The sequence below is a fragment of the Mugil cephalus genome, chromosome 1 (assembly GCF_022458985.1).
Source record: "Mugil cephalus isolate CIBA_MC_2020 chromosome 1, CIBA_Mcephalus_1.1, whole genome shotgun sequence".
Classification (NCBI taxonomy): Eukaryota; Metazoa; Chordata; class Actinopteri; order Mugiliformes; family Mugilidae; genus Mugil; species Mugil cephalus.
The window spans coordinates 43813755-43837603 of record NC_061770.1 but is presented as its reverse complement, the minus strand read 5'-3'; the positions used below and the strand labels follow the sequence as shown (position 1 = coordinate 43837603).

General features: G+C 40.3%; 1 protein-coding gene and 1 long non-coding RNA gene across 2 annotated transcripts; both read right to left on the bottom strand.

Annotated features, from left to right (window-relative positions):
- Positions 1-9115: 9115 nt before the first annotated feature.
- Positions 9116-9874, bottom strand: LOC125007440. The gene is made up of 3 exons (XR_007112690.1): positions 9802-9874; positions 9548-9607; positions 9116-9224 (listed from the first exon to the last, which is right to left on the bottom strand). It is a non-coding gene; the product is annotated as an uncharacterized LOC125007440 (long non-coding RNA).
- Positions 9875-18491: 8617 nt separating this feature from the next.
- Positions 18492-22843, bottom strand: LOC125009812 (integumentary mucin C.1-like). Its single transcript, XM_047588060.1, has 7 exons — positions 22835-22843; positions 21675-21697; positions 21279-21525; positions 21067-21131; positions 19920-20065; positions 19720-19824; positions 18492-19628 (listed from the first exon to the last, which is right to left on the bottom strand). Exons 1-7 carry the CDS (start codon positions 22841-22843, stop codon positions 19543-19545), a joined length of 681 nt encoding a protein of 226 aa, XP_047444016.1. The 3' UTR covers positions 18492-19542.
- Between the last annotated feature and the right edge of the window lie 1006 nt (positions 22844-23849).

Sequence of the window (23849 nt, the reverse complement as noted above, 5' to 3'; positions counted from 1 at the left end):
CACTCTTTCTGCAATGTATAAATGAAACATGTTAGCATGGTTGGGGTTTCCTAGTGCAGGTGCTTTCTGTATGTCCTGCTTTAAGGCCTGGAAGGCACCCTTAGCCTCTGCAGTCCAGTCCTGTAATTCAGCTGAACCACTGGTTTGTCCTGCAGCATGAATCAGGCCACGTAATGGGGCTGTTTTAATAGCATAATCACAGATCCACGGTCGACTGAATCCAGCCATCCCCAGAAAAGACAACATATGCCCCACTGTTTGCGGTTTGGGAGCTTTTGCAATAGCCTCTATCTGTGATGAAGCTATGGTCTCTTGCTGCCACACATCTGTCTACCGAGGTAGTCAACCTGTGTTTGACAGAACTGTAGTTTTTCTTTACTCACCTTATGCCCCCCTTTTTCCAGTGCCATCAGGACTGTGTGCGAGTCTTGCATGCACGTCCTTAGTAGGACTGCATATTAGTAAGTCATCTACATATTGTAATACTGTGCTTGCCACCTCTAAGTGCTGTAGGTCATTTGCCAACTCCCTGTTGAATATTGATGGACTCTCCACATAGCCTTGTGCGAGATGTGTGTAGGTGTATTGTTGTCCTTCATATGTGAATGCAAACAAATACTGTGAGTCTGGGTGTAATGGTACACTAAAAATAGGTCAATGACTGTGTACCAGCAGACGTCATGAGGAATATTAAACAACAGTGTGTGGGTCTGGACTACAGGTGTCTCTGCGTCCACTATATTATTAATAGCAAGCAAATCATGCACAAATCGATAATCATTTGAAGTTTGTTTCTTTATTGGAAAAATCGGTGTGTTACAGGGACTTTTAGTGAGTATTAATACACCTGCTGCTACCAAGCCCTTGATTGTGGGAGCTATACCTGCTATTTGGTGTGGCTTTAGTGTATATTGTTTCTTGTATGGTAACATGTCCTTTTTTATCTTAATGCGAACTGGTTGTGCTGACCTGACTTACCCTACATCCATTTTATGCTGAGACCACAATCTATGTGGTATCTGGGGTAACAGCCCTAAATGCTCTTCTGACATTTGAACAGGAGATCTCCAACTTAATAGCACGCAAACTCTTGTTCCTTCATCATACGTTCTCAGAGAGATTTTCAGGAACTGTCCATCAGTAGATGCTTGCTCATAAATATTCTAAGTTGGTTTCCAGTCTTTCACTTGTTGAGCTGTCTTCATCATGGGATCCAGGTCATGTGACTCCCTTCCCTGGGCTATCATCAAGGTGATGTGTGGGGCATAGTCAGGCACCTGGCACCATGGACGCAAATCTGGAGGTAGCGTGACAGCAGCAGCGGCAGCACCCTGAGGCCCCATATACAGATCCTGGCATATCATTGAAAACAGTTTTCCACTGCACAAATCTTTCCAGCATTCTTGATAGTCTGTCATGTTGCTGAGTTTCGTCATACATCATTGTGCAGTGAAATGGAAGTTGAGGTTCGTGTGCAGCGGGCAGTTCTTTCAATACCCACTCTTTCCACAGTTTCCATTGATGCATCAACTCTCAACTAGGAGGCCACTGGATCCAATATACTGCAGGCTGTACAATTGTCTTCATTGTCTTTTAGGGCACATGATGTCTCATCTATGTGGTCGTCTGTTTGGTCAGCCAGTTCATCCAGAGACAGTGGGAATACATCCAGTCCATGTCTTTCTTTTTGCATGGTTCCATTATACGAGCTTGTGTTAGCTCTTTATACAGATGTTCTTGTCCCAGCTGCTTCTGTAATTCCTTTTTTTGTTCATATAAGGCATGAAATGCCTCCAGTTCTCATTGCATTCTGTCTGTGCATTCCTTCCTTTTTTCTTCAACAAAGGTAAGGCTGGCATTGCTGCCTGCTGGACTGCTGGTTGCACGTTCTTGATGTGGATTGCAGTCCATTTTCAGGCCACAGTTACTTCCTTCCCAAAAGTTCAGTATGAGTGTGCGCAAATCTGTTTTCTTTTCCTGCTGGGGGTTCAGTGACTGTGGTTGCAGGGAATATCGTGAACACGGGTGGTACATTTCTTCATCATCTAGGTGCTCCTGCCTCACATCCCTTTTCTTTTTTCCTTAATGCAGGTGCACCCACTCAGCTGTCTTATCCTTATCACCAGAGTGTGCTCTTTATTCTGGGAAAAGTGTTCTGAGGGAGGATACGCTTTCTGCAGAATATCTGGTCAAGGCCTCCTCCCTGGGTGTCTGAGTGTTCCAGTGTATTGTAAACTTTCCTGTCAGTTCTCCTTCTTTAGTTCAGGGGCCACTGCTTCACTTGTGCTGACTCCACACGAGGCGAGTAAGGAGGGGATCTGCTCATCTACTGTTTGTGCAGTAGGTGTGGTCTGTTGCTCAGCTCCTCTTTTGTCTCCTCCTCCTGGGGCAGGCATCTGTCTAGATTCGATTCAGTCTCCTTACAGCATGCAGCGTCAAAGGTCCCCCTCTCAGGCCACTGCAGAACACCTGATGTTCTCTCGTGCCATTTATTTGTGCACTGCCTAAACTGCTTAGCGTTATCTGCATGTTTTTTTATCACTAATTCTACTGGGGTCATCAGCCCCTCTCCTTTTACCACTCTAGCCCCCATGACTCCCTGTTTGACACTTTCCTCTTGTCTTCTAATTTCTGGCTGTCCCTCTTCTCTTGTTCTTCTTAGTAATATTATTTTATGTACGGTGGTGGCCTGTTTAAGCCTAGGTGTCCCTGTAGGTTTGTACTTCAAGTCCTCGCCTCCGTCCTCGGCTGGAATATTAAAATAAAATATCCAAATTTAACTATTTCCCATTCTATTTTTCTGGGAACGATCTGTATCTGCAACCGTGGATCTACTTCCCCCCTTTGTCTCCCAGCTATGGTTAGGTTCTCGGGAATCCCCAGATAGGGTCGCAGATGCAGTATTACTCTGCTGGTGGGATCATTACACAAGTTTTCTAATATAGTTGCTAGTGTATATGGTGTCCACAGACTCCGTATTACAGCTTCTCGCGGTAGCACTGGAAACTCCTCTTTAGTTTGAGTGAAGTTTATGATTCGTGTAATATGCCACAATTTTTGATTGATCTCTTGTTCAGTCTGCCAATGCTCTATGCCGTCCTCATCTCTATATGTCCGTTCCAGCCAAAAGTGTGCTCCGATGCCTTTCGTCTCACAATCTCTTCCTTGCTCAAAGTGATCAGAGGTTAATATTTCGTCCTGACTCTTACTCTGACTCCCTTCATTCATCACCTTATTTTATCCTCCTTATGGTTATTATAAGCAATGTGTATCTAAGTTAGTAAGTATAAACAGATAAACAGATATGTATGTGTTTATTATTCTACTGACTATCTGCAAAATTCTAAGTTCCTCTCACACTTAAGTCTTAGGCATGCGTGTGTATGCGTGTATATGAGTGTGTGTGTGTGTGCTCCTTTTGATCCTCTTTCCTTATGACCTGACTGACCTACTGCCGCTGCCCAAAGCTATGCGGCTCACACGAAACTCCCCTGTTCTACTTGCTTTTTTACTGGTGCTACTCCTTTTCTTTATGCGACTCACAGCGAAACTCTTTTCTTTTCTTCTTCTTTTATTAATCTGCCCATGCAGACTCTCGCTTCTTAACCTGTCAAAACTTCTAGCACCAGCTTGTTTAACCCCACAAAACCCAGCACCAGCTCATTTAGCCCCACAACACCCAGCACCAGCTCATTTAACCCCACAAAACCCAGCACCAGCTCATTTAACCCCACAGAACCTAGCACCAGCTCATTTAACCCCACAGGACCCAGCACCAGCTCATTTAACCCCAGCACCAGCTCAACAATTTACTCAGGCAATTAGTCAAGGCGGTATCCACAGATTGATTACACCGCAATACCCTGGCGGTGTCAATGCTAGCAAATTGTATCACACACCTCTGGCAATATTTATCCTGCCTCACTCTGGACAGGATCCTGCCTCAAACCGGACAGGGCGCGCTTTATCTCTTAGCTTTTTAGATTATTATTATTTTTTTTTAAAAAGGCTCTGCTTACCTTTTTACATTTTTTTGGTGCCAGTGGTGTCGCGGTGGAATCTCTGAAGTCCTCCCGGTGGCGATCCTCCTCGTCTGATCTTTGCCCTCCTGGCTGGCTCGCCAATAAATGTTGTATCAAATTATTCCAAAATAGGAGACCCTTGTAAAACTTAGTCCTTGAAAGATGTTCAATTCAGCCTGAAGATAACTTCTCTTTGGAGTCTCGTAAATTATCAGGAGTCTAAGTCCAGAGCATCAGAGTGATCTTTATTGCTGGCAAAAAAGGAGAGCAGCATCACAGGACAAAAAATGGTCACCACGACCCCTCTCTGAGGTGCAAGGGCTACTGTCCTCATGTTTTATACCTTTGGGACGTCACAAGTTGCACTCTTGTCCATCCCCTACATGGGGCACACCCTCACCAGCCCCTTATTTTAACCAATCATACCCTTAGAAATTGTCTTCATCACTGTTGATGAGCCACATGACCTGGGATGCCAGGTGAGCCATGTGGCCTGGGATGCCAGATGTGCCACATGGCTCTAGAGCATCGTGATCTGCTCCAAACCCCTTTTCTATTTTTTCCCCCTCAGGTTCAAACACCTGCAGTTACGTCAGTAGTTTTGGAATTTCCCTAGGTTCCCAGTTTCATAAAGTTACTCCTGTCCATTTTACTCCCTTATCTTCTAGTCCACTCTTAAGCTCATTATTCTTTAAAATAACTTTACCAAGTGCGATAAGCACAACCATCTTCTACATATACACACGCTCTTGTGAGGAACACAGTAGATATACGTTTGATTCCAGTGCTCTCCCTTTGTGTTAAGTTTGCATATCAAACTTAATGTTGTAATCAAGCTAATGACATTATGATCAGACATATCATTGTAATTCAATCATAACCTTATAATCAAACATGATCAAACTAAAGGTATTATTATTCGATATATCATCATAATCAATACAACCTTATAATCAAACATGACGTCAAAGTCATTCAGCATGCATCTTATTCATTTATCTTCTTTTTAGAACATCACAGACTTTAAAATTACACTACACCTTCTTTACCTTTAAGACCTCATTTGCTTTTATATTCAGATACTACTTCTTAGAAAGGATTGGAAACTACTGTACCTAAGGATTAAGTAAAAGACTTTATATGAACAAACAGGAAGAAAGGTCTTTTGTCCTGACAGCTTTCTGATCCATCAATCATGCTTCATACATGGCATGCTACTCCTCCTGCTGGTTAAGTATTTGACTGAGGCATTATGTGTGTGTCACTATCACCGTAGAACAGGATCCGTACATAGAATTTCTGTTAATTTCTCACCAAAGAGCAATGATGAAGTTCAAGAATGATATCCACAACTGCTTTACTTTGAAAATGGATTAAAACTGGATTAAAACCAGAGTGGGTATCCTTTTTCACTTGCCCTTTTTACCTTATCCGTCTTGCCAACCACAACAAACCACTCCTTGCTCAACAAGAAAAACTTTGGAATCATGTCCCAAACCATCATATAATATAATATAATATAATATAATATAATATAATATAATATAATATAATATAATATAATATAATATAATATAATATAATATAATATTTAGAATGTACACCAGAACCGAGGATGGGAATTATTTCCCTGGAGTTGTTTCACTGGTCTGCAATGCCTGAATGACATCCGCGGATGAGATAAAGGTCTTTTTTAGTTGGAGCACAGCAGTGCTTTAATGTACTAAAGCTGGTATGAGATGCAGAGAAAGAGGGAGGGGTGGATGTTTCAGGGTGGATGTATCAGCTGGCACCCGCATCTAACACCTGGCGCCTTAAAAACAATGCGTTGAATCAGCTCAATGCTGTGCAATGCTGAGAAACAGAGGAGGAAGTCTAAAGAGAAAACCAAAGACACCAAAAGTAAACAAGCAGCAGCAGGGGGAATACACACAAGGAAGCAGAAAATCACTGAGGCAAGAAAATACTTGAAGCAAAGCAGCCTAAAACAGAAACAGGAAAAAGGCTATCATTTCACAGTGATTTTCATTTTAATTTGAATGCTGTTACATTGTAAGTGACACCCTTGATATTACCTTTATTTATTAAAAGTAGTACTAGCTGACTGCTCTATCTATCAAACTCACTCTTTGACACTAAAATTCAGGGCATTCGTCTCCAACTCTCCACTCTTCACCTGATGTATTTAGTGAAAATGCCCACATTATTTGGGATTAATTATTTCTAAATAAGCTTTCTTGTTTGGAGCTTGGATTCAAAGTTAAATTAAAGCCCAAAGAAGTTACAACTAGTAATGAACTTTTAGTGTCAGAATAAGGCCAGGCCAATCCAGGTCAGAACTGCTTATTATGGTGACTCATATGATGAAGTCTGCACAGCTACTGAAGGCAAATTAGTTAAGCGAGTCTTACAGCCCAACAGAAAAAGTATTGTCATTCCTATTGTTGGGGTGAGGTTCTGCAAAGACGAGCGTTAAAGACAATGCAGGAACCTGGCACCTCCACAAGTCTGGGCATGCCACCACAGCGAGGACGGTGCCTCTGTTTTTTAGAGTAGAAGCTGACTTCACATCTACTGCAGTCAGCAGCTTTGGCAGAAACTGAGCATGATGGAGGGCAGATGTCTTCAGATGAGTTCAATTTCTAGAGAGGAGACTCTCGGCTATAACAGATTTTCTGAAAGTGGACGAATGTACCGTGTGTTCACCGACTCATTGTCTCGGAAAGCAACGTCTGGGGGTTTTTGACAACATCTGTAGCGGGTGTTGCTCACTGTGCTCACTATAGGAGGAAAATAACAGTATACTAAAATTGTTCAACCCCTTGTGAACCATGGTGCACCCGCATTTTGTCGGACTGCCGTTTTCGAGAACGACCCCAATGGAAAAGCTAAAGCTGATAGACGCCCCAGCTGATGTTGGTGGTAGGCATGTCTCTCAGACTGTCTGAACGTATTTGATAAATAACAAGCTCACATCCGAGATATTTTATTGGCCATTCAGCTTGTTCTCTAAAACCAACATAATAAAGTTCAGAAAAATAATGTTGCCCACTTTCATTGCAACTTTATTGATCCACAAGGGAAAATGCTTTGTGACAGTAGCGCAGCTGCACGCACAAAAATATAAAACACTTGAGAACCCGGAGTAAAAAGAAAAATAGGCGTAAGATAATTAATTTTAAAATGAAAGTAAAAGAAAGTCACATTTTCTGACGTATTACCTGACACTGGCCAAAACTAATGTTGTAACTGCAGTTTTTGCATTTGGTTTCTGACATCCCATGCTTCAGTGTTAGATTATTTGCATTATCATTCTACTGATGACCCAAGAAACCAGGAGCCTAGATTTGCTTGTGTCATTCTATTCAGACCAGGATCCTGCACAAACGTTCAGTTCAATAGACTTAATCCACTGTCAATAAGCAAACAAGTTACAACACTTGAAACAATCACGACTCCTAGATGTTTACTGCGAGTAAAATCCCTTTTCACGCCACTGACAGTGTGTTCTTTGGGGAGTTCAAATGGAATTCATCATGGATGCTATTGCTGGCTTGTCAGCAGCCACGAAATCAGCACCAGGCAGGATGCAGTGAGGAGACTGATCTTGTGGCTCACTCCTCTTGAAGCTGCTTATGAGATGAGAAGAGCAAATGGGTGAAACTGGGTAATAAATAACTGTGTGACTTTTTATACTGTGACCAAGTAGCAGTAGGAGTTACTTACACGGGTCAGTGATGGTGATGGAGCTGCTTTCGATGTCAAATCCACTGATCCCTGCATTGGCCAAAGTGGTCATAATCGCTGTGTTACTGGGAACAGTGCTGTTTACAAACGTAAGGTTCATGATGTTGATGATCGATCCGTTTCTGCCAAAGAGGAAGCAAAAACCACAGTGTGAAACATCATGTTCAAGTCAGCATTCTTAAACTGTATCATGATATTCGAGTCACCTGAAAGCTACCACTTGCAAGTTGATGAAGGATGAGGGGAACTGTCGCACGTATACAGGTTCAACCTGCAGACACAGAATATAAATCATCTACAAACAGTCTGTCTTCATATGGGATACATTGTACAATGAGGTGTAGTTTTATTTGTCAAAATTTGACTTTCAGCCTTAAATTTAGTTTGAATTAAAATATACAGAGACCTTCTGAATCAGCCTGTTAAAAACATTTTTAGCAAATTTTAATGAAAACCTGACATGACATTTTAAGGTAGTTCACTAATGTATATATATAAGCTAGTTCAGTGATTATATATATATATATATATATATATATATGTGTGTAAATATATAATAATTACCCCTGAAAATGTAGCATATTTTTTTCTGTAGGAGACTTACCTGTCTTCTTATCATTGAAGCTCGATTTCTAAAGGCCGTTGATGCTGGATTCAGCAAGTCATTTGTAAAAATGTCACGAACAGACCTGAAAGTCACAACTCTTGTTGTCAGAACTGGTGTAGTAGTGGTCGTTCCCCCTGTTGTTGTCGCAACAGTCGTTGTGGTTGGAGAAGTTGTTGTGGTTGGAGAAGTAGTTGAAGTTGTAGTTGTAGTTGTTGCCTCAGTTGTTGTGGTTGGAGAAGTTGTTGAAGTTGTAGTTGTAGTTGTTGCCTCAGTTGTTGTGGTTGGAGAAGTTGTTGTGGTTGGAGAAGTAGTTGAAGTTGTAGTTGTAGTTGTTGCCTCAGTTGTTGTGGTTGGAGAAGTTGTTGTGGTTGGTGAAGTTGTTGAAGTTGTAGTTGTTGCCTCAGTTGTTGTGGTTGGAGAAGTAGTTGAAGTTGTAGTTGTAGTTGTTGCCTCAGTTGTTGTGGTTGGAGAAGTAGTTGTAGTTGTTGCCTCAGTTGTTGTGGTTGGAGACGTTGTGGTTGGAGAAGTTGTTGAAGTTGTAGTTGTTGCCTCAGTTGTTGTGGTTGGAGAAGTAGTTGTAGTTGTTGCCTCAGTTGTTGTGGTTGGAGAAGTTGTTGAAGTTGGAGTTATTGCCGCAGTTGTTGTGGTTGGAGAAGTAGTTGTAGTTGTTGCCTCAGTTGTTGTGGTTGGAGAAGAAGTTGTAGTTGTTGCCTCAGTTGTTGTGGTTGGAGAAGTTGTTGAAGTTGTAGTTGTTGCCGCAGTGGTCGTTGTTGCCACAGTTGTGGTTGCAGCAGTGGTTGTGGTTGCAGGTATTGTTGTTGTTTGTGTAGTTACTGGTTTTGCAGCAGCTATAGAAAGCAAAGTTTAAGTCTATTTGAACCGTTCTTATTTTTACTTATAAATCATAGAAAATAAAATGTCTTTGCTGACATTTGTTTTCATATAAAATGTTAAACTACTACTATAGCTACTTGCTGCTCAAACATTCACACATAACAAGAGCAACCTCACCTCTGTGACTGTAAACCTCCTGCCCTCAGCAGTTAATCATGACATGATGCAGGTAGCATGCTGACTGTATTGTTTTGTTTTTCCATACTAGTTTCCTTCTTTATTTTGTGTTAAGACAGTTGCATTAATGGCAAAATTGGTTTAACATCTTTCAGCTCACCTGTTAGCAGCAGAAAAACTGATATCATCAATCCAGCGCCCATTGTGTCTTCCTTTGAATCTGCAACATCAAACATGTCTTATTCACACAAGCAAATTAACTTTGTGTTGCCTTCTATTATTTCTATTCATGCTTTAGATTCTTTTTAAATGTAACAGTTTTTCCTAAGCTGAGCAATTTTTAAATAAGTACAAGTCATGGTAGCCCTTAGACAGCCAGACATTTATAGTGTTAAAAGCCTCAATTATACTTACCCAAATGATGCTGTAGGAAAATAAGTTTTTCCTGGCTTTTTAGTTTCAGTCCTTTCTACCGAGTCCAATTTTCATCTGTGGTGCTGTAAACCTCTCATCTTATATAGCCTGAAAAACAATGGCTAGTGACGTGAATCGAGAATGATACATACTCAAGAAAGAATGGACTTATTATTCTACAAATAGGCACCTGTCAGTGTGCTGTCTCACTACCATGGGTCTACTCCCTTCTTTTGTCCTGTAAAACCAGTTGCCTGTAAAGGAATCAACAAACACATAAATCTGAAGATGTCTTAAGGTGAAATGAGGTGGGGATAAATAGCAGAAATGATCACAGAATTGCATATTGAAACATGGTGAATCATATACAGTACACACAAATATTGTAGATGATGCCTCGGCTTTTCTGAGTTAATATCTAAACAGATGATACGGAATATTTAAATTAAATACTTGAGGTTTCTCATGTTAGGGAACTAGAATATAAAATTTGCAAACCAAGAACATAAAGGCAGTTTTATCATTGTAGAGAATCAGAGAGAAATATATGACTGTTTACACTTAATGTGAACTTTATCAACATGGCACTTTGACACAAAAGCATAATTGAACTTTTTTAAAAAGTTGCATGAGAGGTGAGTTTATTACTCAAAACTAAAACAAAATGTAGAATTGGCTTATATAGTGGCAGACATTTGTGTATCATGTGTATCATCGATGGCTGAGTCCCACTCAGTGATCCTGGAAAACACGGGAACAAATGTCAAAATAGAAACGAAAGAAATAAAAAGAAACTACGCTGTGCCATGCAACGATGTGAGGCATGCAGAACGAGGTCTATGTGCCTTTAGATTGCATTATTAATAGTAACAAAATAAATAATAATGGATTTCCTGCCTTTTTCTATTGTGGAGGACCAAGGTTTTAAAACTTTTGTCCAAGCCTTAAATCACATGCAAACTTTACCAAGTAGAAAGACAATGTCCACAACAATAACACTAAACTTAGATAAAAGGGAACATGTATGATCGGAGGAAAGGGTGAAAGAGGTCACATCAGTTTCCCCGACAACTGGACTGCTGGAGTTTTATTGAAATATTAAACAAAAGTAAGAATACTTTTGTAACAGAATGACATGAGACAGATGTTAGGTTTCTCATATATATATATATATATATATATATATGAAACATTGACTGCAAAATCAACATGCAAACCATGTGTATTTGCTGTGTTGGACTGGTAAAGCCGGGCTCTTCTCTTCCTCTGTCACTAATGTACACACTAGCGGTTATATTTTTCTGTCTTCACAGCTCAGGCGATATATTCAAGTAAACAAAGAATGAAATGCGCATCACAATAAGTTGTGTGCCTGCAGTTTCTTGAGACTCCACCCTTCTGAGGTAGGAAATGGTTGCCAAGAAGTTGAAGAGGAAGTACCTCTCCAGTGTACCTGGTACAAAACATATTCAGCATACCTGCAGTGTAAGCATTATGTAAGTTGAGGTTATGATCACAAACAATGCAATTATTAAAGGATGGTGAGCACAAACTAAGGGTTGATGTTCTAAAGGTGTATGAGTAAAGCTTGAGCAATGTGCCAATTACACCCTATCCTTAATTAGACGCTATTCAACAAGGGACAATACGCAAATTTGCTTTAACCGTCTGCATTTCTTCCTTGAGACAGCTTCTCATGCGAGACTCGCCCAGTTAAATTATTGCATCTCATAGATAGGAAAAAAAAATACGTGTTGTTGTTAACAGTAAATGAACAAGGAATGTAATAGTCAGCGCATGACAGACATCTAGTATCGGTAACAGCATTAGAAAATCATACAGCAGCAAGGATTAAATGAGCTTGGAATGATGGATTTGAAGTGGCATACCCACTACGTCACACACAGATGCTAATTGTTTTTCCATGTTAAAGTCTTTCATGTGATCTTGATTTATTGATAGTCTTAATTTTGAACGTGTAAGCAAAGAAAACAAAGTTAAAAAAAAAAATAGATAGAAAAAGAAGAAACGTAGTGAAAAATCAGAACATGTGGACTAATAAGTAGACAACTAAATAAATAAAAAGCAAAACCTGTCCACATACTTGAATGGGGGTAGGAGGAGAGCATTGACTTTGATTATTATTATTATTATTATTGATGGTACATTAGTGTGTTTTCACAACTGAAGGAGAAGAAACAGACTAGACACGAGCATTAGCCTTTCCTCCTCCTGTCACACTGACCTACAATTGACTTGGGAGTGAATAAAATAACTGAATCACCTTAAAAATAAACTACCTAACAATAAAGAGCATTATTTACCTAATGACATCATCCCATGAAAAGTAATTATCCTTTGTTAAAATCTACTTTTAATGTCGTCACTTTCATTGTAGTATATGAGCCGTAAAGAGAGCCAGTGTTTACAGCACAGGGTGGAGCCTATTCCAGTAAAATAGCTTGGGCATTATGAAATAATGACAAACATGAGATTTACAAAAGAATTTTTCTGTTATTAAGGGATTAAGCTGGAATGTGTTTTGAGAGTTGAATGCATTCATTAAACACCTTTCAATAGAAACTAATGACCATTGAAGGGTTACAGAAAGAAATGTTAAAATGTTAAATTAAGGGAATTGTTGCTGAATTTAATTCTAATAGCCAGTAAAGGTTGGTTTGAACCAATTCATCACTGCATTGGTGGTACTTTAGTGATATGTATATGTAAATCCCTGATTATTTACCAGGTTTTGCGATCTATTGACAGCTGCCCATTGGCTTTTTAAAATAAACTAATTTTCTGCTTTTGCTCATAGTATTGAGATGGTGAGATGGAAAAATCAGCCCTAAACGAAGGCCGTGCTAAAACACACACTCACAAAAACAAAAAGGATTAAAAAAAAGTGGATTTTATTTTAATCAAATCTTATTTTACTTTATCTTTCTTTTTACCTGTGGTTTTTAAGAGTGTTTTGTGTGCAACTAAGCGACTGTGACCAAACTGTTAAGATCGGTTAAAAAATAAATAAATAAATAAATAAAAGAGAGAGAGAGAGAGAGAGAGACATAAATATAATAATAACTAACTACAAGTCATTTTCAGAATCAGGATCACTTTATTGATCCCTAGGAGAAATACTTTTCGTTGCAGCGGCTCCTGCTCAAAATGTACCGGTGTTGAGAACACTTAACTTTTCTTCCATCCATTTGCTTTATTTATAAAAGTACATAATTAACAAGCATGAGTTGTGTATGCACATTATAAGCGAAGGCAAATATAGAAAAGAAAAACAGACCAAGAAGTGCACATATTGAATGACATTAGGATGTTCCTCAATTGCCGGAGGAGAGTAAATACTTTTTCCGGTTTACTGATTAATATTAATGATGAAGCTCGAATGTAGTTTTACACATTCACATACATACTTATATACACATTATCATGATCATTATTATTATGTTAAATATATGTTTGCATGTATAGTAATAATAATCATCATCATTATTATTATTATAAAAACACCTACACCACTACATACATAATGGATACAACGAAAAACCCCACATAGGACACAAAGCAAACTAAGAAATATACATAAAAAAATATATATTTTAAAAAATTGCAAAAAACAAAACAAAACAAAAACAAAAAACCTATGTTTGGACACCTACAGAAGTGTCCACAGGCTGTCCATGATGAGTGTCACTGTCACCTAATGCTTCTTAAAATAAACAAATAAATTACTACTACTACTACTACTACTACTACTAATAATAATAATAATAATAATAAAGGCTTTTCATAACCTACAAAATTAGGTCAGTCTTACTGCGTGTATCAAAAGCGCGTATCACCTGTCCCTTTATCCTGTTTTACTCCGCACCAGAATCCACAAAAAACATTAGTAGCATCATCAAACATCGTATCGTCGCCGCGTACTACGAAAAGGTCTGAAAGCAGGCGCGTGGAACAGGGCTTGCGCCTTTTGGATGTAGTCTAGCTGTGCATGTTGGTGCAAATTTTAAATGATGACCAGCTACCGTGACCGGATAGCTTTTTGGACTCGTTGGGGATTCTGTCCCGGTCTGTGCACCCTAAGCACTTCAGGATCAGTGGTCGGAGTTTGGAAGAATCGTCTCTGGTCGCACCAACCCTGTGCACGCGCATTATGTCTGGAGGTTGCTCTAGGTTAAATTCGCAGTGTGCAGTATTAGCCTCTGAGTGGGTCAGAGGAAACCAGGCTACTCCACACCTAAAACACATGGTAACTAGATCTAGGCGTGACACACAAATACATGTGACACTATGTTATGCATCCATGTTGACTAATGACTACATGTGAAACATTTGCAGTCTGCTTAATTTATGCCACGGCCTCTTTTACTAGAGTGTACCTTGTTTCCGTCACTGCCTTATGTATTTAATGATGATAATCAAGCCTGGCACGCAAGAGTCTCAGCAAAGATGACCTGTTGTTGTTGTTGTTGTTGTTGTTGTAAGGCAACTCTTGTGTGCGTAGCAAAACACCGTACCGACAATTAAGTAATGGAAACATAAAATGTAGGCCAAAAACTGCAAACTGGCCGTATAAGATCAAAATTAGCCCAAACGTTTGAATGTTGCTCACTGCTGTACTCGCCGTGAAAATCGACAAACTAGGCCATCAACATCACTCTCCAAATCTTCATTGAAAAATTATGCATGTATATAGCTCATACGGCGTCAAACCACTCAGATCTGTCAAACCAGTCAAACTGCCATTGACTGCAGTTGAAACAGGCCCAAAACTGGAAGAGTCACATCTCCAAAACAAGCTCCAAAGCCTAGGTATTATTTGCCCATCACCAATTTGACCAGTTTGATCAGATTTTTCTCACAATGGGCTATATAAGAACAATTGCAAACAAACAAACTTAGAAATGTCCTTTCAGGTGCCAGCACAGTTTGTCCACACCTGTCTAAAGAGTCACATGAAATTAGTTTGCTATATTTGAAATCAAGTTCTTTACCTATTGATTACACATTTAATTAGCATTTCAAGAAGCGCTTTTAATAAAGTGCAGGCCTATTTCACGTGATGAAATTTATATTTTATTTGTATTTTTTATTTGTATTTGTCATTTTAGAGTGTTTTTATCAACTGTAACAACTGCAACCTGTGTCCCCAAGGTGGCAGCAAGCTATTCTACACCCGTGAAAAAACATGTCAGATTATTTTAGCCTGCTGTGTTCTGCACAAATTTGCAAAAAGGAAGGCTCCCTGACCCAGCACCAGCAGAAAATGGGCCACCTCATTTAAATGCCATCATGACAGCAATTAATTACACGGCTTTAGGGTAGGTCATCATGCCGTGATTGCACAGCAGCGATGCACGCAAGACATTTCCTGCAAAGCAGCAGACATAGTTTGAAAACATTGTAATATTTCCTCATGGTTTCTCAGCAACACAAATTGCTCTTCCTCTGCATTAAAGAAAAGAGAGCACAATTGTTTGACCTGTTCTTCCACATAGCAGCCTATATTTACAACATTTGAACAAGGACAAATAAAGGGATAAGGGGAATCTCATTTCAAATAGCCTACATTTTCATTTTATGCCTGCTGATGTAGTTGTGTTCATTAAAAAAACGTGAAACTGTTTGACAGCATACCATAACTGTCAGGCGTGTTGTCCATATCTTCACATTCAGGTTGTGTCAACTTCAACCTCTGAAATAGTAAAGTTCTTCTTTTTACAGTTTGACACCATTTTTATGAAAGAACACTCCTGTCATGCGGCGTGGGAAACTTGTCCTTATATGGTATTCTTGGGGCGTTTATCATGCAAATATGCTATCCTCATGCACGTCGGCTCAAGCACGCAAAGGTGGCATTTGTTATGTTTCTACAGGTCATTTACACACTTTAGTGACGTTGGCGGTGTTTTATTTGAATCCGACAGGGCGTGTTCGTACGAACACAACATAACCTAGTTTCTCTGCTATGACAATCATAGTGGCTGTCATATAGTCCAAACTAAGTCCACATAGTCTTGTCTGAGACATTGAGGTTAATCAAGTGCTTACTTCATGTTATTCCAGTCTGCTTCAAATATTTGCCTCTTCCTTGGCCTTTGCTTTTCTTTACTTTTAATGCAACTACTTCTGCTCTGTGAATGTCTCTTAAGTTGAGCACAATAGGTATAATGTGTATTTATTATACAATTTTAGAATCTAGTTGGATCTGGTTGAAGTTTTCTGGACATTAATACCATTTACAGATAAAGCAGACTAATGAAATAAACTCACGGTATTCTATTTTTTTCCCCATAACATTTCAACAAAATCTCGATTTTGAAGAGACTACACATCAGGAATGGAACTGCACAGTTTCGAACACTGGATAGAGTGATTAGTTAATTCCTTCCTTTTCAGTTTGATGGAGGTTCAGCTCTCAGAGTGTCATTCTGTCTGTCGCCCACAGTCTATCCAACTTTCTTGTCCCCCCTCTCCCTCTCACGCATCCAAGTACACTAACGCAAAGTAACCAATAAGCCAGCTGATTTGGGGGACACTGAGACCAAATGTAAGTTTCAATAAACCAGAGAGTGGATAAAATAACCAGATCACATGTTTTGTCCAATGACAAATAACCAACATTTATTAAAAGACACTTTATGTGTGTAATAGGCTCATTGATTGACACACACACACACACACACACACACACACACACACACACACACACACACACACACACACATGTGCCCTCTATATATTTACCTTGAAAACCCTCAGACTGCAAAGTTGCTGCTCCCCATTACTGTCCTGAGTTAGTCTATTTGCTTTATTTGTTTACATGGTTACTTACAGCTGACTGACTTAATGTTGTGCGCCGGCTTTTCACTTGACTGCCAGCACACTCCCTGGGTTAATTGTGGCTGACGACTACTGCTACTACTCCCTGCCCTGGTGAAACCTGATTTACCTATTTCTTGGTTTTGCTGATTTAACCTATTTCTTGGTTTTTAGGTAAAACAAACACCATTAAATCCTCCGTGGGTTTTTTGTCTTTTCCCTTTTCTTGCACTGCTGACTGCTGTTTTGCATAGGTTTATAGATATAAAGATTTTTATTTTACATTGGCATTTGCTTTTTCAGAGGGTTTTAATTAGTACTGTGTAGAGTGTCTTTATATAACTTGACTTGGGGCTGGACTAATTGTATTTTCTGTTTCGACTAGGCCACATCAGATACAGCAAGGAAGGTCGGCGGCCTGTTCAACCTGGGGCTTTGCATGCCATTTCTATAGCACAGTTGAGTGTGGTTTGTGTGTTTACACTTTTTAGTGTTGTGTGTTTCCTGTATTAAGACAGCGATTCTCTCCCCTGAACAGAATTGTTTTGAATGTCATAATTGTGTCTCTGCTATCTCCTTCTTGTTTAAATTCCTGTTCACCAGGTCACATATGGATGAATCACATCATCATTTGCCACACCCACGATTAATACATTCATGGACACATTCAGGGTGGGGCATCTTCCTGTAAAATGGTTTCATGTCAAAGAGCATTATGAAGCCAAATGACATCCACAAAAGAGTTTTAATACCTTTACTGTAATTAAGATCAGGAACTTACTTTGCAAATGCATCAGGTAAATACCTTTAACCAGAAACTCTGCAATGGGAAAGTTTTAGAAAGATGACAATGGACCTCTTCCTCTTCACTCCACATTGTTTTAATGCTCAGCAGTATCTGAATAATTTGAGAGGTTGAACAAAGAAATGTCCATTTTGTGTTAACTACAAAGATAGCATTAAGCATTAAGCAAGTATTCTACATCTTTAACATGTTATTTCATGATTGTCTCCTCAACTGACTGCCACACTCTGTTTACATGGTGTTTGCAAATCCATGACCAACATCTAGCTAAAAGCAAAAAAAAAAAAAAAAAAATGCTCCCACATCGTGCTCCGTCTCTGATCATTTTCAAAAGCCTTGAGGGATTTTTTGGTTCAGATTTGATGCAAACTGCTCAAGGAGTGAAGGTTGAGCTGATTACCATTTGGTGGTCAAAATTCAAATTATCTGTGGTCCTCGCCAAACGCAGTGTATTATATAGGTCTGGTCAGACATCCACAACTTGACTGGTTGTCAGTGGCATTGAACCACAAATTGGCATTTCTACTTTCTGGTTGTTTCTAGTGTAGCAGTTGTGTAGCAGTTGCATAACTATTACTGCACTAGCAGGTGGTTATCAAATGTTAAGAAGACACACATGTTTTATCAGTATGATCTGTAAATTTCAAATAAAGCGGCAAAAGCAAGAGAGATTGAAAAGACTGATGTACTTTAGTATGCCTGATCGCTTGTGCTTTTTTTCTGGCAGGCAACACCATTGCTTACACTTAACTAAATTTAACTAAGAAAATTTTAAATCTCAGAAGATTTATTTTTCTCTTTGTGACTCTTTTCGTACTGTTGATCATTTTCTGTACTTCTTCTGTCTGAGTTCATTGTTACTTCTTGGTTTCAAATTACTGCAGCTTCTTGGTTTAGTGGGCTGATTTTACATAATTGCAAACTGCTGCACATTCACCAAAGACAGAATGCAATTCAACATTGATCTCGGGTAGACAATAACTAACTTTAACAATGAATGCAAATTACCAACAGATTCAGCTGGGGAAGAACAGTTTGACACACATTTATCATTCACTTTTTTTTTTATTCACCTCTTATTGTTTTGTACAAGAATAAATTAAAGAGAAAAATAACATTTATGAATGGCATTTATTTCATGTGAACTTCACTGGGGTTTTCATTAGTCCATGAACTTCAGTCTAATCCACTTATTCCTAATCCACCAGAATAGAAGAAAAATAAGACATTTTATATGCAGGATCATGCGTTCTGGTCATTGGAAAGACATAGATTACACAGGCTAGAAGAAAATTACACAGAATACAGACCTGTATGAGTAAATAAATACTTGAAAATTAAATAAAGCATTCTCATGACGTATGTATGCCATGACTATCAGTAAATCTATATATTATATCAATGTGTTTGACCCCCCATTCTGATATTATGCTAAACGAAAATAGAACTGCATTTGGAAACGACAGAATGAGTTGAGATAATTATAATATACTATAATAATTAAGGTAGAACAGGAGCATCTTTTCAATAACATTTTAACAAGTAATGTTAGCTTTATTATTGTTGAGATTTTTCAAGGTACCAACTGCTTATGAGTTCACACCAGCAGCATAAATTCACAACTAGCTATTGTTGCTACATGTCAGACATGACATGCTTCATATCAGGGCTTCTAATGATGTGATGACGTGTCAAGATCACGTGTGCATATTCCAACAGCTAATTTTTAAATGGATCACTACAGTAAACCAGTGTTTGAACAATCAAGTCAATGTAGCTGCCTGTTCTCAGACATTTTTATTTTCTATGCTCTTGTAACTTTTGGAAGTGTGAACACAGAATGACAGTGGGCTTTGTTATTTTGTCTGGACCAGAATCCTGGACATTCACAAAAAGAAACGTGCAATATCTAATTAAATGTCAGAAGTCAAGTTATCCATTGTCAGAAAGCAAGTTCATTTGAAGCCACAACACCTAAAATAACAATGAATGCTGGATATTTTACTGACAGCAAAGTCCCTTTTCAAACCAGTGATGACAGTCATGTTCTATTGACTATTAGGTGGTCGGATAGATAATTGAAGTCAGCATAGACGCTATTGCTGGCTTGTCAGCAGCCATGAAAACAGCACCAGGCAGGATGCAGTGAGGAGACTGATCTTGTGGCTCACTATGCTTGAAGCTGAAAGTGAAGTAAAGGAGAAACACACATTAGGTCAAGAAATAAGTGAGAAACGTTTGATTCTCTGAGATCATTTCACTCTAATACTTACAGCTGCCAACGGTGGTTGGTGCTGTGGTCGTTGTTGGTGCTGTGGTCGTAGTTGTTATTGGTGCTGTCGTTGTAGTCAGTGGGGTGGTTGTGGTTGTTGTTGAAGCTGAAAGTGAAGTGAAGGAGAACCAGATGTAAGGGCAAGAAATAAGTGAGAATTTTTTATTAATTTGTGTTCATTTAAATGAAATCATTACTTACATGTTTCAACAGTGATGGAGCTGCCTTCAATGTCAAAGCCTTTAACCTCTGAAGCTGCAGTGATCAAAACATCCCGAACCGCAGAGTTGTCAGGAACAGATGTTTCTACAAATTGTAGGTCCATGGTGTTGATGATTGATCCACGTCTACCAAAGGTGAAATTAAAACAGTGTGTGAGATATCTGTCTTAAGTCAGTATTCTTGATGTAAAAATTATTCAAAAAATTCAATAGTTAAAATATTCCAATTTACCTGAAGGACACCACCTGCAAGGCGCGGAAAGAACCAGGAAACTCACTCCGGTAGCGGGGTTCAAGCTGCAGAAGCAACATACAAACTTACTTCAAATAATTGTTTGTTCTTTGATGATAATTACACTTGAGTTTGAGGGTCTTAATCTGCTGATTTAAAATTTAAGATGAAAAAGCCATTTCTTTGCAAATTAGAAGACTTACCTCTCCCGTAATGTTGACTGCTCGGGCTCGAAAGCCTGGTGATGATGAATTCAGCAAGTCATCTGTGAAATTGTCAAGAACTGATCTGAAAGTCACGACTCTAGTTGTAACAGCTGGACTTGGTGTAGTGGGTGCTGTGGTCGTTGTTGTTGGTGCTGTGGTTGTTGTTGCTGCTGTGGTCGTTGTTGTAGGTGGTGCTGTGGTCGTTGTCGTTGGTGCTGTGGTTGTTGTTGTTGGTGGTGTCATTGTTGTTGTAGTTGGTGCTGTGGTTGTTGTTGTTGGTGCTGTAGTTGTTGTTGTAGGTGGTGCTGTCGTTGTAGTCAGTGGGGTGGTTGTTGTTGAAGCTGAAAGTGAAGTGAAGGAGAACCAGACGTAAGGGCAAGAAATAAGTGAGAAATTTTTGATTAATTTGTGTTCATTTAACTGTAATCAATACTTACACGTTCCAACAGTGATGGAGCTGCCTTCAATGTCAAAGCCTTGAACCACTGAAGCTGCAGCGATCAAAACACTCTGAATCGCAGAGTTGTCAGGAACAGATGTTTCTACAAATTGTAGGTCCATGGTGTTGATGATTGATCCACGTCTACCAAAGGTGAAATGAAAACAGTTTGTAAGATATCTGTCTTAAGTCAGTATTCTTGATGTAAAAAATATTCAAAAAATTCAATAGTTAAAATATTCCAATTTACCTGAAGGACACCACCTGCAAGGCGCGGAAAGAACCAGGAAACTCACTCCGGTAGCGGGGTTCAAGCTGCCGAAACGACATACAAACTTGCTTCAAACGATTGTTGGTTCTTTGATAATCTTTGACGATAATACACTTGAGTTTGAGGGTCTTAATCTGCTGATTTAACATTTAAGATGAAACAGTCATTTCTTTGCAAATTAGAAGACTTACCTGTCTCTTTATGTCGGCTGCTCGGGCTCGAAAGCCTGGTGATGATGGATCCAGCAAGTCATTTGTGAAATTGTCAAGAAGTGATCTGAAAGTCACGAATCTAGTTGTAAGGGCTGGACTTGGTGTAGTGGGTCCTGTGGTCGTTGTTGTTGGTGCTGTGGTTGTTGTTGGTGCTGTGGTTGTTGTTGTAGGTGGTGCTGTGGTCGTTGTTGTTGGTGCTGTGGTTGTTGTTGTTGGTGCTGTGGTTGTTGTTGTTGGTACTACGGTTGTTGTAGTTGGTGCTGTGGTCGTTGTTGTTGTTGGTGCCATGGTTGTTGTAGTTGGTGCTGTGGTTGTTGTTGTAGGTGGTGCTGTATTTGTTGTTGTAGGTGGTGTGGTAGTTGTTGTAGTTGGTGCTGTGGTTGTTGTTGTAGGGGGTACTGTGGTCATTGTTGTAGATGCTGTCGTTGTTGTAGTTGGGGCTGTGGTCGTTGTTGTTGGTACTGCGGTTGTTGTAGTTGGTGCTGTGGTCGTTGTTGTTGTTGGTGCCATGGTTGTTGTAGTTGGTGCTGTGGTTGTTGTTGTAGGTGGTGCTGTGGTTGTTGTTGTAGGTGGTGCTGTGGTTGTTGTTGTAGGTGCTGTGGTTGTTGTTGTAGGTGGTGCTGTGGTCGTTGTTGTAGGTGCTGTGGTTGTTGTTGTAGGTGGTGCTGTGGTCGTTGTTGTAGGTGGTGCTGTGGTCGTTGTTGTAGGTGGTGCTGTGGTCGTTGTTGTTGGTGCTGTGGTTGTTGTTGTAGGTGGTGCTGTGGTTGTTGTTGTTGGTGGTGCTGTGGTTGTTGTTGTAGGTGGTTCTGTGGTTGTTGTTGTAGGTACTGTGGTTGTTGTTGTAGGTGGTGCTGTGGTCGTTGTTGTAGGTGGTGCTGTGGTTGTTGTTGTAGGTGGTGCTGTGGTCGTCGTTGTTGGTGCTGTGGTTGTTGTTGTAGGTGGTGCTGAGGTCGTTGTTGTTGGTGCTGTGGTTGTTGTTGTAGATGGTGCTGTGGTCGTTGTTGTTGGTGCTGTAGTTGTTGTTGTAGGTGGTGCTGTGGTCGTTGTTGGTGCTGTGGTTGTTGTTGTAGGTGGTGCTGTGGTCGTTGTTGTGGTGCTGTGGTTGTTGTTGTAGGTGGTGCTGTGGTTGTTGTTGTAGGTGGTGCCGTGGTTGTAGTTGTAGGTGGTGCTGTGGTTGTTGTTGTTGGTGCTGTGGTCGTTGTTGTAGGTGGTGCCGTGGTCGTCGTTGTAGATGGTGCTGTGGTTGTAGTTGTAGGTGGTGCCGTGGTTGTTGTTGTAGGTGGTGCTGTTGTCGTTGTCGTTGGTACTGTGGTTGTTGTTGTTGGTGGTGCTGTGGTCGTTGTTGTTGCTGTGGTTGTTGTTGTAGGTGGTGCTGTGGTCGTTGTTGTTGGTGCTGTAGTTGGTGTTGTAGGTGGTGCTGTGGTTGTTGTTGTAGATGGTGCTGTGGTTGTTGTTGTAGGTGGTGAAGTGGTTGTTGTTGTAGGTGCTGTGGTTGTTGTTGTAGGTGGTGCTGTGGTTGTTGTTGTAGGTGTTGCTGTGGTCATTGTCGTTGGTACTGTGGTTGTTGTTGTTGGTGCTGTGGTTGTTGTTGTAGGTGGTGCTGTGGTCGTTGTTGTAGGTGGTGCTGTGGTTGTTGTTGTTGTAGGTGATGTACTTGTTGTTGTAGGTGGTGCTGTGGTCGTTGTTGTTGGTGCTGTGGTTGTTGTTGTAGGTGGTGCTGTGGTTGTTGTAGGTGGTGCTGTGGTCGTTGTTATTGGTGCTGTCGTTGTTGTTGTAGGTGGTGCTGTGGTCGTTGTTGTAGGTGGTGCTGTGGTCGTTTGGGTTGTTGTTGTTGTAGGTGTGTAGTCGTTGTTGTAGGTGGTGCTGTGGTTCGTTGTGTCGTTGTGTGGTGTGTGTGTTGTTGTGGGTGGTGCGTGTTGTGTGTTGTTGTTGGTGTGTCTGTTTGGTGTTGTTAGGTGGTGGTGTGGTCGTTGTTGTTTGTGGTTGTGGTTGTTGTTGTGAGGTGTGCGTGGTTGTTGTTGTAGTGTTTGTGGTTTGTGTTGTAGGTGGTGCGTGTTGTGTTGTAGGTGGGCTGTGGTGTTGTTGTGTGTATGTGGGTTGTGTGTGGTTGTTGTAGGTGGTGCTGTGGTCGTTGTTGTTGGTGCTGTGGTTGTTGTTGTAGGTGGTGCCGTGGTTGGTGATGTAGGTGGTGCTGTGGTTGTTGTTGTAGGTGGTGCTGTGGTCGTTGTTGTAGGTGCTGTAGTTGTTGTAGGTGGTGCTGTGGTTGTTGTTGTTGGTGCTGTGGTTGTTGTTGTAGGTGGTGCTGTGGTTGGTGATGTAGGTGGTGCCGTGGTTGTAGTTGTAGGTGGTGCTGTGGTCGTTGTTGTAGGTGCTGTGGTTGTTGTTGTAGGTGGTGCCGTGGTCGTTGTTGTAGGTGCTGTGGTTGTTGATGTAGGTTGTGCTGTGGTCGTTGTTATTGTAGGTGGTGCTGTGGTCGTTGTTGTTGGTGCTGTGGTTGTTGTTGTAGGTGGTGTGTTAGTGGTGCTGTTGTTGTTGGTGGTGCTGTGGTCG

What these genes read in the sequence shown, in the direction of transcription:
- LOC125009812 (XM_047588060.1), bottom strand. An exon ending in CAGCCGACATAAAGAGACAG is followed by an intron (nt 21,132 to 21,278) that starts GTAAGTCTTCTA and finishes TCGTTTCGGCAG; the next exon opens with CTTGAACCCCGCTACCGGAG. An exon ending in ACCAACCACCGTTGGCAGCT is followed by an intron (nt 19,629 to 19,719) that starts GTAAGTATTAGA and finishes CTTCACTTTCAG; the next exon opens with CTTCAAGCATAGTGAGCCAC.